Source organism: Myotis davidii, unplaced genomic scaffold (assembly GCF_000327345.1).
Source record: "Myotis davidii unplaced genomic scaffold, ASM32734v1 scaffold482, whole genome shotgun sequence".
Lineage (NCBI taxonomy): Eukaryota > Metazoa > Chordata > Mammalia > Chiroptera > Vespertilionidae > Myotis > Myotis davidii.
The window spans coordinates 755,647-768,185 of record NW_006293550.1 but is presented as its reverse complement, the minus strand read 5'-3'; the positions used below and the strand labels follow the sequence as shown (position 1 = coordinate 768,185).

Genomic DNA, 12,539 nt, shown 5'->3' with positions numbered 1-12,539 from the left:
GCGAAGAGGAGGGGGTGGGGGTCGGGAGGGGGGGGGGGGGGTAGAGGGTAACGTGGTGACAAGGACACATATGTAATTTCTTAATCAATAAAAAATATATTAAAAAAAAAAAAACAGACAGAAACTCTTATCTGCATGGAGTGTGAATTCTAGTTGGGTATTTTATATTATCCACCCTTCCCCCAGACCAGTATGCTTAGATGTAATGCTCATTGTGTAAGGAAATAATAAACATTCTATTCTAACATTCCATTCCATCACATTCCATTCCATTGCACATTATTTAAGTTGTGAAGTTAAATTGTTATTAATTTAAAGTCTAAAGATTGTTTCTTTCATATCATTCAAAACAGAATATCCTGAAGACGTAGCTCCTACTGTTGGATTTTCCAAAATTGACCTTAGACAAGGGAAGTTTGAAATCACCATCTTTGACTTGGGAGGTGGAAAAAGAATTCGGGGAATCTGGAAGAATTACTATGCTGAGTCCTATGGGGTAATATTTGTCGTGGATTCCAGTGATGAAGAGAGAATGGAAGAGACTAAAGAGACAATGTCAGAAGTGCTGAGACATCCTAGGATATCGGGAAAGCCGATATTGGTGTAAGTAATGTTAATGTCATTGCAAATGTACCTGCAGCAGCATTAGCCAATAAAGAAATTTACCTAAGTTACAAAATGCTGAATAAGCTAAAATAGTCACACCCTAGTATAATAAAATGTTTTTTAATTACCTGGGAGCTCTTAATCTACTGAGGCCTTGATATCATGCTATCCATAGGGATTAAGGGTTGAGGCTATGTTATGAAAAAGCCTTATAATTATAGCTCCTGGGTATTCAAAGATAAATTCTTTGTGTTATTTGATAATTTACTTTTATCAAATTTTACATTTTGAAATGGTTTATTCACAGAGTTCTAGAATGTTTTTCAAATGTTTCCTTCTTTAATAACTAATTTGCCTTTGTCCTTTTTTTCTTGAAGAGTATTCTTGTTTCAAAGTTATTTAAATGGTTTATTCTTCTTATGCCACCTTGATTTCTCAACTTTCCGTCTATATTTCAAAATTAAACATTTGATCTGTTCCTTAGTCATGTGCTTACATCATTTTGTCCAGCTGCCTAAATTTTTTTAAAAAGCTGACAAGACTTTTGCATTATTTGTTCTCATCGCATTTCTGCATAGTAAACACTAGAGGGTGCCATAACTCCAAGACACAGTATAGTAGTTTAAATTGCTCTTATATTTGGAGTTGAATGTGTGCCCTTCCCTTCTTGTGTATTTGCCCTCATTCTTGTTGATTACTAACGATTAAAAAAACTAGACAAACGTAGTTAAATGAGAAATTGTGAGCATGATTTCTTAGTGTCCTCAACCACAAATGAATATCTTTAAATAAGACAATTTGGTAGCTCTAATTACAAAAAGTGAAACTTTATTGAATCATTTATTGGTAAAGCTTATACTGTTTAATTTTTATACATTTAATTAATTAGAGATATTATTTTATTAATACGATCCTTACCTTTTTGAATCTACAGAAAACTTTAATAGATATATATAAGAAGAATGAACTTTATTGAACCCCATAGGCTAAATTAGTCTCTACAAATGTTTAAGTGGAAAATCAGAAACTTCTAAAGTAGAAAATAGTAATGACTGATATTCATTTGTAAAGTAATTTCATGTATGTGAGGGCGATCTGGCTGCGACATCTGTCACCCCATTGATCGCCAGGGTTGATTCGGCTGATCTGGCTGGCTAGGCGGGTGTCCCCCTCCTCCCTCACCGATCCATGTGCGTCCCTCCCGAAGCTGCGCGCTCGGTCGAAGAGGACGACCTTCCCCCCCGAGGAGAGGACCGGTCTTCGGTCAAGGGTATACGAGTAGCTGCGCTCCCCTGCTAGAACCTCCAAACAAGCTCTCAAAGTAATTTCATGTGATTGTTTAAATCTAATAGTTATTTAATTTATTTCATGCATTATTCATTTATGCATATGTTAATTCAACAAATATTTATTGAGTATCGATTATGTGCTAGTAGTGTTCTGGTGCTGCGGACACATTTGGGAACAAAAACAATAAAAATCCATGTATGACTTAAGGAACTCATATTCTAGGGGGTGAAACACCGAATAAAATAAATAAATTATGTCACATATTAGGTGATAAGTGCATTGAAAACAAAGCAGGTAAAACAATATTGGGAATCCTGTGGTGGTGGTGATGGTGACAGGGACACATCCTATCTAATAATAGACAAATAGGGTAATTAACCGTACCTCCCACCCGCTTCCCATTGGCTAATCAGGGTGATATGCAAATTAACTGCCAACCAAGATGGCGGCTAATTTGCATACTGCAGGCAGGGAGGGCCAGCTCTAGCTGCCATCCAGCCCCGTGTGGCACCTAAGCCCCAACGCCAGCCGGAACCCCTGTGTGAGGTCCTGGGCGGGCAGGGCCTCCGCAGCTACAGTGTTAAGACCCTGGCCTCCAGCCTGCCCTGGGCTCCACCCAAGGAGGGGCTGGGGGCCTGGGGTTTACTAAACTTTACTGGAGCTGCTCCCCATACCCCAGCCCCTGCCCCAGAACCACACTGCGGGCAGCAAGGCGCCCGCAGTGTCCTGACAGGTGGGCGGCGGGAGAGCTGAGTAGAGCAGGGGCTGCAGGGAGCCAGGAAGGGCTGGGCCGTGGGAGCCAAGCTCCCAGGGGTCTGAGGAGAGAGCCTGAAGGTAGAGGAACCTTTGGCAAAGCTGCAGAGAGTGAGGTTCTGTATTGGCCCCAATAGGCGGGAAACAAGAGGCGATGACTGCAGGCTTGGAAGGACGCCTGGGCAGAGGGGCGCAGACTCTCAGCCCTGAGGTGGGGGTGGAGGGGCAGCGCCACCTCAGTGGAGGAGCGCCCCACTGCTGGGTACCCCACTGTGGCGGTTTGGTGAAGCTCCCAGCGCTGACCGGGCCTCTTCGCAGCCTGCACACTTGAGAGGCCGGACTCCTGCTCCCATGTTGGCCCCAAAACAAGTCTGCACCTGCCCCGCCCCCAGTTCTCACCCGCCTCATTGGGGTGCACACCACCTGGTCCCCAGAAGGGGGGGCAGTAAAGAATGGGGTAGTGGGGAGAGGAAAGAATGTGGAGCATCCATGATGAAGAGGTGGAATGAGGCTTGGGAGCCTCCTGGGGAGGTTCGTTCTGTTTGCCCCGCGGCTGTCCCTTAGGAAAGGCGGAGGGCCGGCTGTGAGGGCTCCTGCGCGAGGAGTCCAGTTCCACTAGGGCGGGCAACACAAAAGAAAGATTGGAAGGAACCTGTAAACCTATTGTCACTTAAATAGGGAATAGAGTCAACAGTGTTGTAATGACGGTATGAAGCCAGGTGGTACTGGAAATATCAAGGAACACTTTGTAAAGTATATGATTGCCTAACCACTATTCTGTAACTAATAAACCTGAAACTAATACAAAATAATATTGAATGTAAAGAAAATAGGAGTGAAATTTTTCTAAATTTCAAAGTTTAAATAAAGGCTGTAAAGGAAGGAAGGGGGAGAACAAAAATAGTGTTTTTCATTTTACCACTTTATTGTCTTTTCGGTATATGAAAAAGAAAGGTGTCTTTATGTGGTGCTTTTATGCTTTTCTATGTCATAGACTTGAGGGTTCTCCTGAAAGATCAGAATCATACAATATCACTAGGCTTCTGCGTTTGATTAGCCCTGAAGTTCTGTTCTGCAGATAGTGGTTGAATACCTCTCTATAATAAAAGCAGCTGTAAAGTGTTGTTATTATGCGTTTGTATTCCACCATATATAACATGAACCATACTGTAGTTATCCCAAGAATCCATTTCAGTAAAAAGGTAAAAGTGATTTGTATTCCTTCTAAAGAGAGCAGAAATAGATGCCATGCAAACGTTCTGTTTTGTAATTAACCTGTTTATTTTCCGAGAAAGTCTTTTTCTCTCATATCTATATAGAGATGAACTTTAGCCTATATTCTGATTTATTATGGTGTGAATTATGTTATATACCCTCGTGCCTATTTATAACTTAATTTTAAACCCAAAACTTGGTAATCTTGACATAAAGAAAACATTTCCAAGAAAAAGTAAATAACTTTTGCAATTTTAAAAAGTACTAAAATCAAGCAGTAATCCCAAATTTGAAGCTCAACATCCACCATAAAAAGTTTCCATTTGTTAATGATCCATGGAAAGAACTGAGCTGGGAGCTGTTTTAAACATCTCAGCCTATTGAATTTTCAGAAGCCTAAGGTTACACTGATGTTATAAGAAGGCACATGCTCTTTCCACATCTCCTCTCTCTTGTGTAGTCTTGAAAGTAAGCCTCTGAGAAACAGTAAATTACCCTCCGTTTTTATGGCTGAATCTCCTAATATTTATTATTGGGATAACGCTGGAGATCCAGTTAAAATTTCCTCCCAGAATAATAACAATTCTACCTGTGTTAGCACATTTGAACTCTTGGAACGGCGCCACTGTCTTATTATATACTGCCTGCTTTTTTGTGGAGTCATACGACCTAACTTAAGTATTGGCCAATCTCACAAATGGGATGCTTTACAACAAAAGTGATGAATATAGAGGGATTTCACTAAGGGAAGAAAACAATATCTCTGACATGATCTTACTAAATATTATGAACATTTCAATAAAAAAAGACTTTTTTCCCACATTTAAAATTCATTTATTAAATCCCCTTGTTCTCATTCAGGAGATATCAGAGGGGCCTGGGTACTTGTTCTGGAAGCAGATGGATGACACAGCATCAATATCTAAAAAAGAGATTTTTGATTTAGAGGTCTGTGCACCTGGGTGGCCTCCCGGACCCTGTGAAATCACATACACAATTCTAAGCGCATGGACATTTTTCTTGGGAGCAGAATGTAGCTCTCATCAAACACTGAAAGGAGTTTATGACCAAAAAGCTTAAAAACTATGACAGTGAGCTTCCATATTAGATGACACAGTAACTAAACTTTTATTATTACCTTTTCCAATATGGGATTTTCATCTCTGACCTTTACATGCCTACTTGACTCACCTTCTTTCTAGATAATATTAACAGGCAAATATTACTTTGCAAGTTTTGGGTTTTTTTTTAAAAAAAAAATCATATTCTTTCTCCTATGTATCCAGAAGAAGTTAACTAGGTTATGATTTTACTAATACTCTCATTAGTACTTTTACTAAGTTAGACCTTTAAATAATAACTAGAAGGACCTGGGTCCTTTATAGAGTGCTGGAGACCCAGAGGTATGCAAGCATGGATTACCGATGTCACTGATTCACTTCACCCTCAGATCTAGTGTTGAGTCCCTTAATTTTACTATTGTTACCATCTGAAACCCCTACTCACTAGATTTATAGGGTCCATTGACTTAAGATTTCTTTTATTTCAGTGAAACTTTACCAAGCTTTCGTGTTCATAAATCTTATTTATGCTGTTGATTCACCTCCACACTTTTTTGCTGAGGGCTTCCTTTGTCTCTTAGGGCATCCAACTTCACTCCGGCAGCTGTAGTTCACACTAAAGCCTCTCAGTTCGTTGATTTCCTAGGTAATTTATGCACAAGCAACCTGCATAGGTGCCCATCCTTCCCCACCCACTGCCCAACACATTCTGTTTAAAGACAAAATAACAAAGAAAAGCTTGTTCACAGGGTTGTTAGGCAGCAAGATGTTGTTCAGGCAGTGCCTGCTTCAATATCAGCCCAGGCCCCTAAACTTGAGAGGGCAGGGCCAGGAATACATCTGTTTTTCTTTCACACATTTCCCCCAGATAATTCTGGTACACAGCAAAAACTGAGAACTCCTGGGATATGGGGAAATGTGGGCTTTGGAGTCAGTCCTTTGATAGCTTGCTTAATCTTTCTGAGCTTCTGTGTCTCCACTTGTAAATAAGGTTTTTAATGCCTGTGTCATCATGCAAATACTGGGCTTAAAGCACCTAATGCAGTATTTTATTAGTGTTCTATAAATGTGATAGTGGATATGAATAATTACTATTGATGATATGTTGTGTCCAAATGGAGATGAATTAGGAGATCCAGTTTGGCAGTGTCTCATCATTTGAATTTAGGCAACATGAAGCTTTTGATTAGAGGAGACAGTAGAGTTTAGTGGGTAAGAATATGAGCCCAAGTACTCATAATATTTTTATTTTTAATATGGCATACTTTCAGAACTAGTAGTTTACTAATATTTTGTGCCTCCGATGGTTAAGAATTTTTTTCCATTAAGGTAGTGATTTGAAGGAAAAATTACTATTAGTGCCTATTAGATATGTGAATAAAATATACAAAATGTTCAGCAACTAATTAGTTAAATATCATGTTATTTTTGTTGCTTAAGTTAGGATGATACTATGGTTTTAAAATATAGCAAAGTTGTATGTGATTACATTGCTGTGAAAATTTCTGTGCTGAAGTCTTGCTTTAAAATGTGAAGTATAGCTATAAGTGCTGTTAGAAAATTATTATTTTATAAATCCATCTGGATATAATTATGCTAATGAACATTACATAGTACTTAATATTCTCTGTTTTCATGATAAAAAAATTAGGAACAGTTGTTAACAAATATGGGTAAGGCACTAGACTAGATAAAAGGATAGAGCACAGCTTTGGAGGGGGCAGAAGAAATATGTCAGCTACCTCTCATTACCTGGAGAGTTCATCATCAGTTCTACATTTATCTTTGTTATAATGTTCCTGAAACATTTGAAGCTGGCATATGCGAAACATCTTTTTTTTCAGTAATAGTTGATAGTGGACAGAGTGGAAAGCTCTTCAATTTCTTTATGTTTTATAAATTAAAAATTATAGTGTTAGGAGGTATGTGTATGTATATTTCTGTTCTCTCTTAATCCCACTGTGCTTTCAGTTAATAATTTTGCCTCATGCTTCCTTGAGGAAATAGAAACTGTCATTTATAAGAATCCTCACTTCCCACACCAAATTTGCTCAACTATCCGATTTCATTCCTAGCCCTCCCCTCTCTTCCTATAATATGGAAGAATTACTTCTGCTCCTATCCTAGGCCAGCTTCTCCATTTGTACTCCAGATCCCACCCCTTTCTACTCCTCCATGTTCTCTCTTCCCTTTGTTATTTCAAGAGTTTCTCTCTGGATTATTCCCAATAGCAGAATGTGCTCTCATGTTTCTTAGCTTTAATTATTACAGAGTCCTGACTCCATAGCCCTCCCCAGCTCTTGACTCCTTTTTATAGTCGTCTATTCAAACTTCTGGAAAGAATTGTCTGTAGTGGCCATTGTAGTTCTTCATATCATATTCTTTCCTCAGTATACTCCACTTGTGCTTCCATCCCTAAAATTGCTTGAAACTGCCCTTGTTGGATTCAGCAAAATATCCCCATGTTCCCAAATCCCCTGTCACTTTGCCATTCTTGTTTATCACCTGGCCAAACTATAAAATTGACAGTTTCCTCAACTTTGTCCCTCTTAAACACACTTCTTTTGCATTTTGTAGCACATTTCTTGGTTTCTACATTATTGATGGTTTCTTCTCAGTAACTCCTTTTATGCTTTAAATACCCCAGGCTTCTTTCTGGGCCTCCAGTTTTTTTATACACTTTTTAGATGACTTCATCCTAAAGTCAGCTGATCTTAAATACCATTTATTTACTCAAATAACCCAGATCTATACTTTCAGCCCTGACATTTCCCAAGAATTGCTACTGATTTAACTAATATCTTAGAAACCTCCACTTGGACATTTTATTATCATCACAGATTCCCTTGTTCAAACCTTCATTTCTGTCTTTTCCCATCTCAATAAATGGCAATATCATCTAATCAGTACCCTGTAGTTTCTACCTCTTAAATCTATCACAGTTTAGTCTAATTTTTTTTTAAATCACCACTGTATAGTATATAGTAGTTCTGGAATCATACTGCCTGAGTTCAAATCCTGATTCTCCACATACAGTTTCTGTGACTTGGGACAGGTTACTTAACCTCGCTGTATATCTCAGTGTTCTTGTTGGTAAACTTGTGAAATTATTAGAACTATGCTGGAACATAGCAAGTACTTTATTCATCTTGACCATCACCACCTCCATTCCCATCCTAGTATAAGCCTCTATCATCTCTTATGAGGACTACTTCATTAACCTTCCAATTGTTTTCTATACCTATATTCCTGTTTTCTGCTCACCTGCCCCAAATCCATTCTAACCCACTCTGCATACAATAGAATGACTTTTCTCAGATATAGATTATATAACATTCCCAGGCCAAAAAAATAATCTGCGGGCTTTTCATTGATTATACTTGCTGTAATTTTCAGACTTACGTGACTCTTAACTGTAGCCCCTGCTGATCTTTCTTAACTTCATTGTTCCCTTACTGCTCTTTTAGCCACTGTGAAATAGCTGTACTATTCATTTTTCTTTGACCAGAGTAAATTACCCTCCTCATGGTCTTTCTACTGTTTGTATCCTATGCCTGGAAGATACCATCCCTTGTCCTCATCATTGAGATTTTCACTTAATATTACCTTTCTTACCGCCCAACCCAAAGATGCCACTCTGGTAGTAATAGTCTCTAACTCACCATACCCTTATTTTAAGTTTACCAAGACAGCATGATCTGATATTTGTATTTGTTTGTTATCTGTTTTCTCCACTAGAGTGTGAATTACAGATTTCTATGCCTTTGTGAGTTCCAGTTATATCCCTAGCCCCTAGTGTAGTGTCTGGCTTTACAAAAAAGTGATGGAGAAACTTTTGAGAATACCTTTATTTTTTACCTCATTTCCCAACCTTCCTGCTCTGTATGTTACACGGTGTCCCGAATGAACCCAAGTTCAGGGAAACAGTGCCTTAATTTGCCTTCGTAGGCTTTAAACTAGATTTAGCTCCCAGTTACCAACTAGAGTCTTCATCAAGTACATGGCTGGATTTTGTCAGGATTTAGTTGACCACTGAATTATCTGCAATATTTGAACATAAAAGATTTGATACAGCTGCCGTTAAATTTGCTTGAATATAGTATCCTTTGAGGTCTTATTTTATACAATTCTTACCTACCAAAATACTCTCAAATGAACCAAAAGAATGTTTAACTAGTTGTCACTTACTGACGTTCATCTCCTAAAGACATTGGAAATTACAAAAACATATGGTAGAGCTTGATACCTGATTAGAAACAAGATCATTCACCTCACTTTCAATAGCTAAGCATAATGTTTTTATTTTAGTAAATGAAGACGTTTTATGTCACTGGCTTTGGAAGTGTATGCAATTCTAGTGGGTAAGGACCAAAGGAGGAAATTATAACAATAATAAGAAAGTATGTGAATGAATCTGTGAAATGAAGAAAAACAAGATACTGAAATACAGGGCATCCTTCATTCTAAAGCTGAAGAGTTTTCTAAAACAGATTGTTTATTTTGAGCCACAGCATGGACAACACCAACAACACAGTGCCCTGCAAAGATTTCTTTTTTTATATTTCACAGCTAGGCCAAATTTCTCTTTAGTAGTGTTAACATACTCTTTTGTACCATTCACTGTCATTTCAATATTGTTGATGCTTTCTCCTTGTTCTTCTACTAAAAGAGATATATGAATGAACAGCTCCCTTAAATCCTTCATTTGATTCTCCAAATTAACAAGTTCCTTGTGTCTCTGTTCTATCTCTGAGAGTTGTGCTTTAGTGATATTGATTTCTGTAAGCAAGCTTTCATTGAAAACTTCCCATTTTCCTTGATGAAGCATATCATTTACTTCTTCTTCCGGCACTTGCTTTCCAGCAACTTCAAGCTGACGGAAAATAAATGTCTTGCACTTCTCTTGTTTTGCTGCTATTGTGTCATTGTATATCAGCATGGTTTGCTGAAAGTGGTGGAACATTGCGGCATGCTGAGATTTAAGTATCCTTGTGACCACTGATGATGGACCCGTTTCAGCCTCTGATTTTTTTGCTTCTTTTACCAAATCATCCAAACCTCTCTTGATGTGTTCTGCTTGGATTTTAATCTCTTTCGTAATGCCCGACTCTCTCTTAAGGAGACTAAATCTTCTCATTGAAGCCAACAGACTTTTCTGTTGCTGCCCAAATTTTTGAACATCGTCTGTCAAACTGTCAATACTCTCCTGAAGTTTTTGGATCTCATGTAGGTGTCTCTCGGCTACAGGCTCTCTTTCATAAATAACAGCTTGCTGCAGAATCCTTCCTTGTTCCTCTGCTTCTGTAGTTGACACATGCCTGTCTCTAGAGATTTCGAGTTCCTTTGTTCTTTGCTTTAGTTCTTGAAGTCGATCCTTCATCTTCCCTTTATTCCTAGGAAGCAAAAATGGTTGAGTTGAACAAAGAAAAGGTGGGCATTTCCCCATGAATCAGTTGGCTTCACAAAGCTATATCTATCTCCCAGAGAAATCCTCCTAGTTTTCTGAAAAGAGGTTAAAAAATTAGAAAAATCAGTAAGAATTTCCTCATAAGCATCGATAAAATAGTGATGTAAAATAATGTCTAAATTACTTTGCATGATTGTGGGGCTACTCTGAGTCTATTCAGTTGTGTGAAGTAGCTGAGAAAGTAGTGACAGAGATACAACTGCCCCCAAATAAGTTTAAATAAGTTCTTTTTTATTGACTTTTAGTGAGAGAGAAAGGGAGAGGAAGAGAGATAGAAACATGGATCAGCTGCCTCCTGCACACCCTCTATTGGGGATGAACTTGCAATTGGGGCATGTGCCCTGACTGGGAATAGAACTGGTGTCCTCTTGATGCTTGCATTGATGCTCAGCCACTGAGCCACACTGGCTGAGCTGCCCCAAAATAACATTTTTTGTCATGATGCTGTCACATAATAATAGATTTTTTTTTGATATGAGAAGATATGTCCTAGAACGGAAGATTTTACTTGACCATATCTTTAACTTTTAAAGTGGAAAGGGCACCTGGATGTGCACTTATTACTAAAGCTACTGTTCTGGGTTAATTTGGTCCATGTACTCATTTTGCTAAATATACTTGATTTAATTAAAACCAGTATAGTGACAGGGAAGATTTCATATGAGAGCTTTAAGCAATATAGATAATGTTAAATTTATCTTAAAATAACTGAGGCTTCCAGAGTAATGCACTATTTGATATAGTTTTGTTCTCTTATCCATTGCATACGTATGGAAACCTAGTCATGGTCTGATTTTGCTGATTTCTCAATTGTAGCATTATTCTACAAAGATATCCAGATTGTCTTAGAACAAAATTTACATTAAGAGAATTTTTACAAACATGTGAATATCCTATATAATAAAAGCCTAATATGCTAAGTGTCCAGTTGTCTGGTTGGCTGTTCAACCAATCAAAGTATAATATGCTGATGATATGCTAAGGTAGCTCAACTGCTTGCTATGACATGCCATGATCACCAGGGGGCAGACAGTCGACCAGTTGACATGATGCGCACTGACTACCAGGGGGCAGACGCTCCTACTGGTAGGTTAGCTTGCTGCTGGGGTCTGGCCAATCGGGACTGAGCAAGAGGGGCAGGACAAGCCCTGGAGCCCTCCCACAGCTCTCTCCCGGCTGGCCAACCTCCCGCATCCTTCCCTGGCCCCGATTGGGCACCGATTGGGCACTGGTAGGGTCCCTCGGCCTGGCCTGCACCCTCTTGCAATCCGGGACCCCTTGGGGAATGTCAGAGGGCCAGTCTTGGCCTGATGACAGAATGACTGGTCGCTATGACACGCACTGACCACCAGGGGGCAGACGCTCAAAGCAGGAGCTGCCCCCTGGTGGTCAGTGTGCTCCCACAGGGGGAGTGCCACTCAGCCAGAAGCCCTGAGCCTAGCTCACGACTGGCGAGCGCAGTGGTGGTGGCGGGAGCCTCTCCTGCCTCCGTGGGCAGTTGGACATCCCTCGAGGGCTCCCAGACTGCGAATTTCATGCAGGGCCTCTAGTATTAATATAAATTATTATTTTAGGGGCATTGATAATATTGACATTGTGTTGGTAGTTATCCATAGGATTAAGTTGATGTGCATGGGCAATATGTAATGATATATACATATATATACATATATATCTGAAATGAAGTGAATAAAAAGCAATCTTTTGTTAATAAAATATTTAATTTTTATAGAGCATCTTGACTTTAGAAAGGCATTTAATAATACCTTTCATCATATTTTTGCAGCTAAGAAGAGCTGTTAAGGGCGCTACAAATAGCTCATTAAACTACACATTGAATTAATATCAATCACAAGAAAAGAACTCTAATGTTATGCTATTATGCTATGGGACTCAGTTTTAATATATTTATGCAAATATTTTTAAATATATTTTTTATTGCTTTCAGAGAGGAAGGGAGAGGGAGAGAGAGATAGAAACATCAGTGATGAGAGAGAATCATTGATTGGCTGCGTGCTGCACACTCCCTACTAGGGACTGAGCCTGCAACCTGAGCATGTGCCTTTGATGGGAATTGAATCTGGGACCCTTCAGTCCGCAGGATGACACTCTATCCACTGAGCCAAACTGGCTGGGGCTATTTATGC

The 12,539-nt window shown here is 39.2% G+C and overlaps 2 protein-coding genes across 2 annotated transcripts in view; one reads left to right on the top strand and one right to left on the bottom strand.

Moving 5' to 3' along the window:
* ARL13B (ADP ribosylation factor like GTPase 13B) overlaps positions 1–12,539 on the top strand; it is a 79,976-nt gene that overhangs the window by 30,902 nt on the left and 36,535 nt on the right. The window contains exon 4 of the mRNA XM_015566215.1: positions 354–603. Coding sequence (XP_015421701.1) covers positions 354–603 — 250 coding nt within the window. The remainder of the gene's footprint in view (positions 1–353; positions 604–12,539) is intronic.
* Positions 9,401–10,650, bottom strand: STX19 (syntaxin 19). Its single transcript, XM_006767257.2, has one exon. It carries the CDS (start codon positions 10,369–10,371, stop codon positions 9,421–9,423), a length of 951 nt encoding a protein of 316 aa, XP_006767320.1. The 5' UTR covers positions 10,372–10,650; the 3' UTR covers positions 9,401–9,420.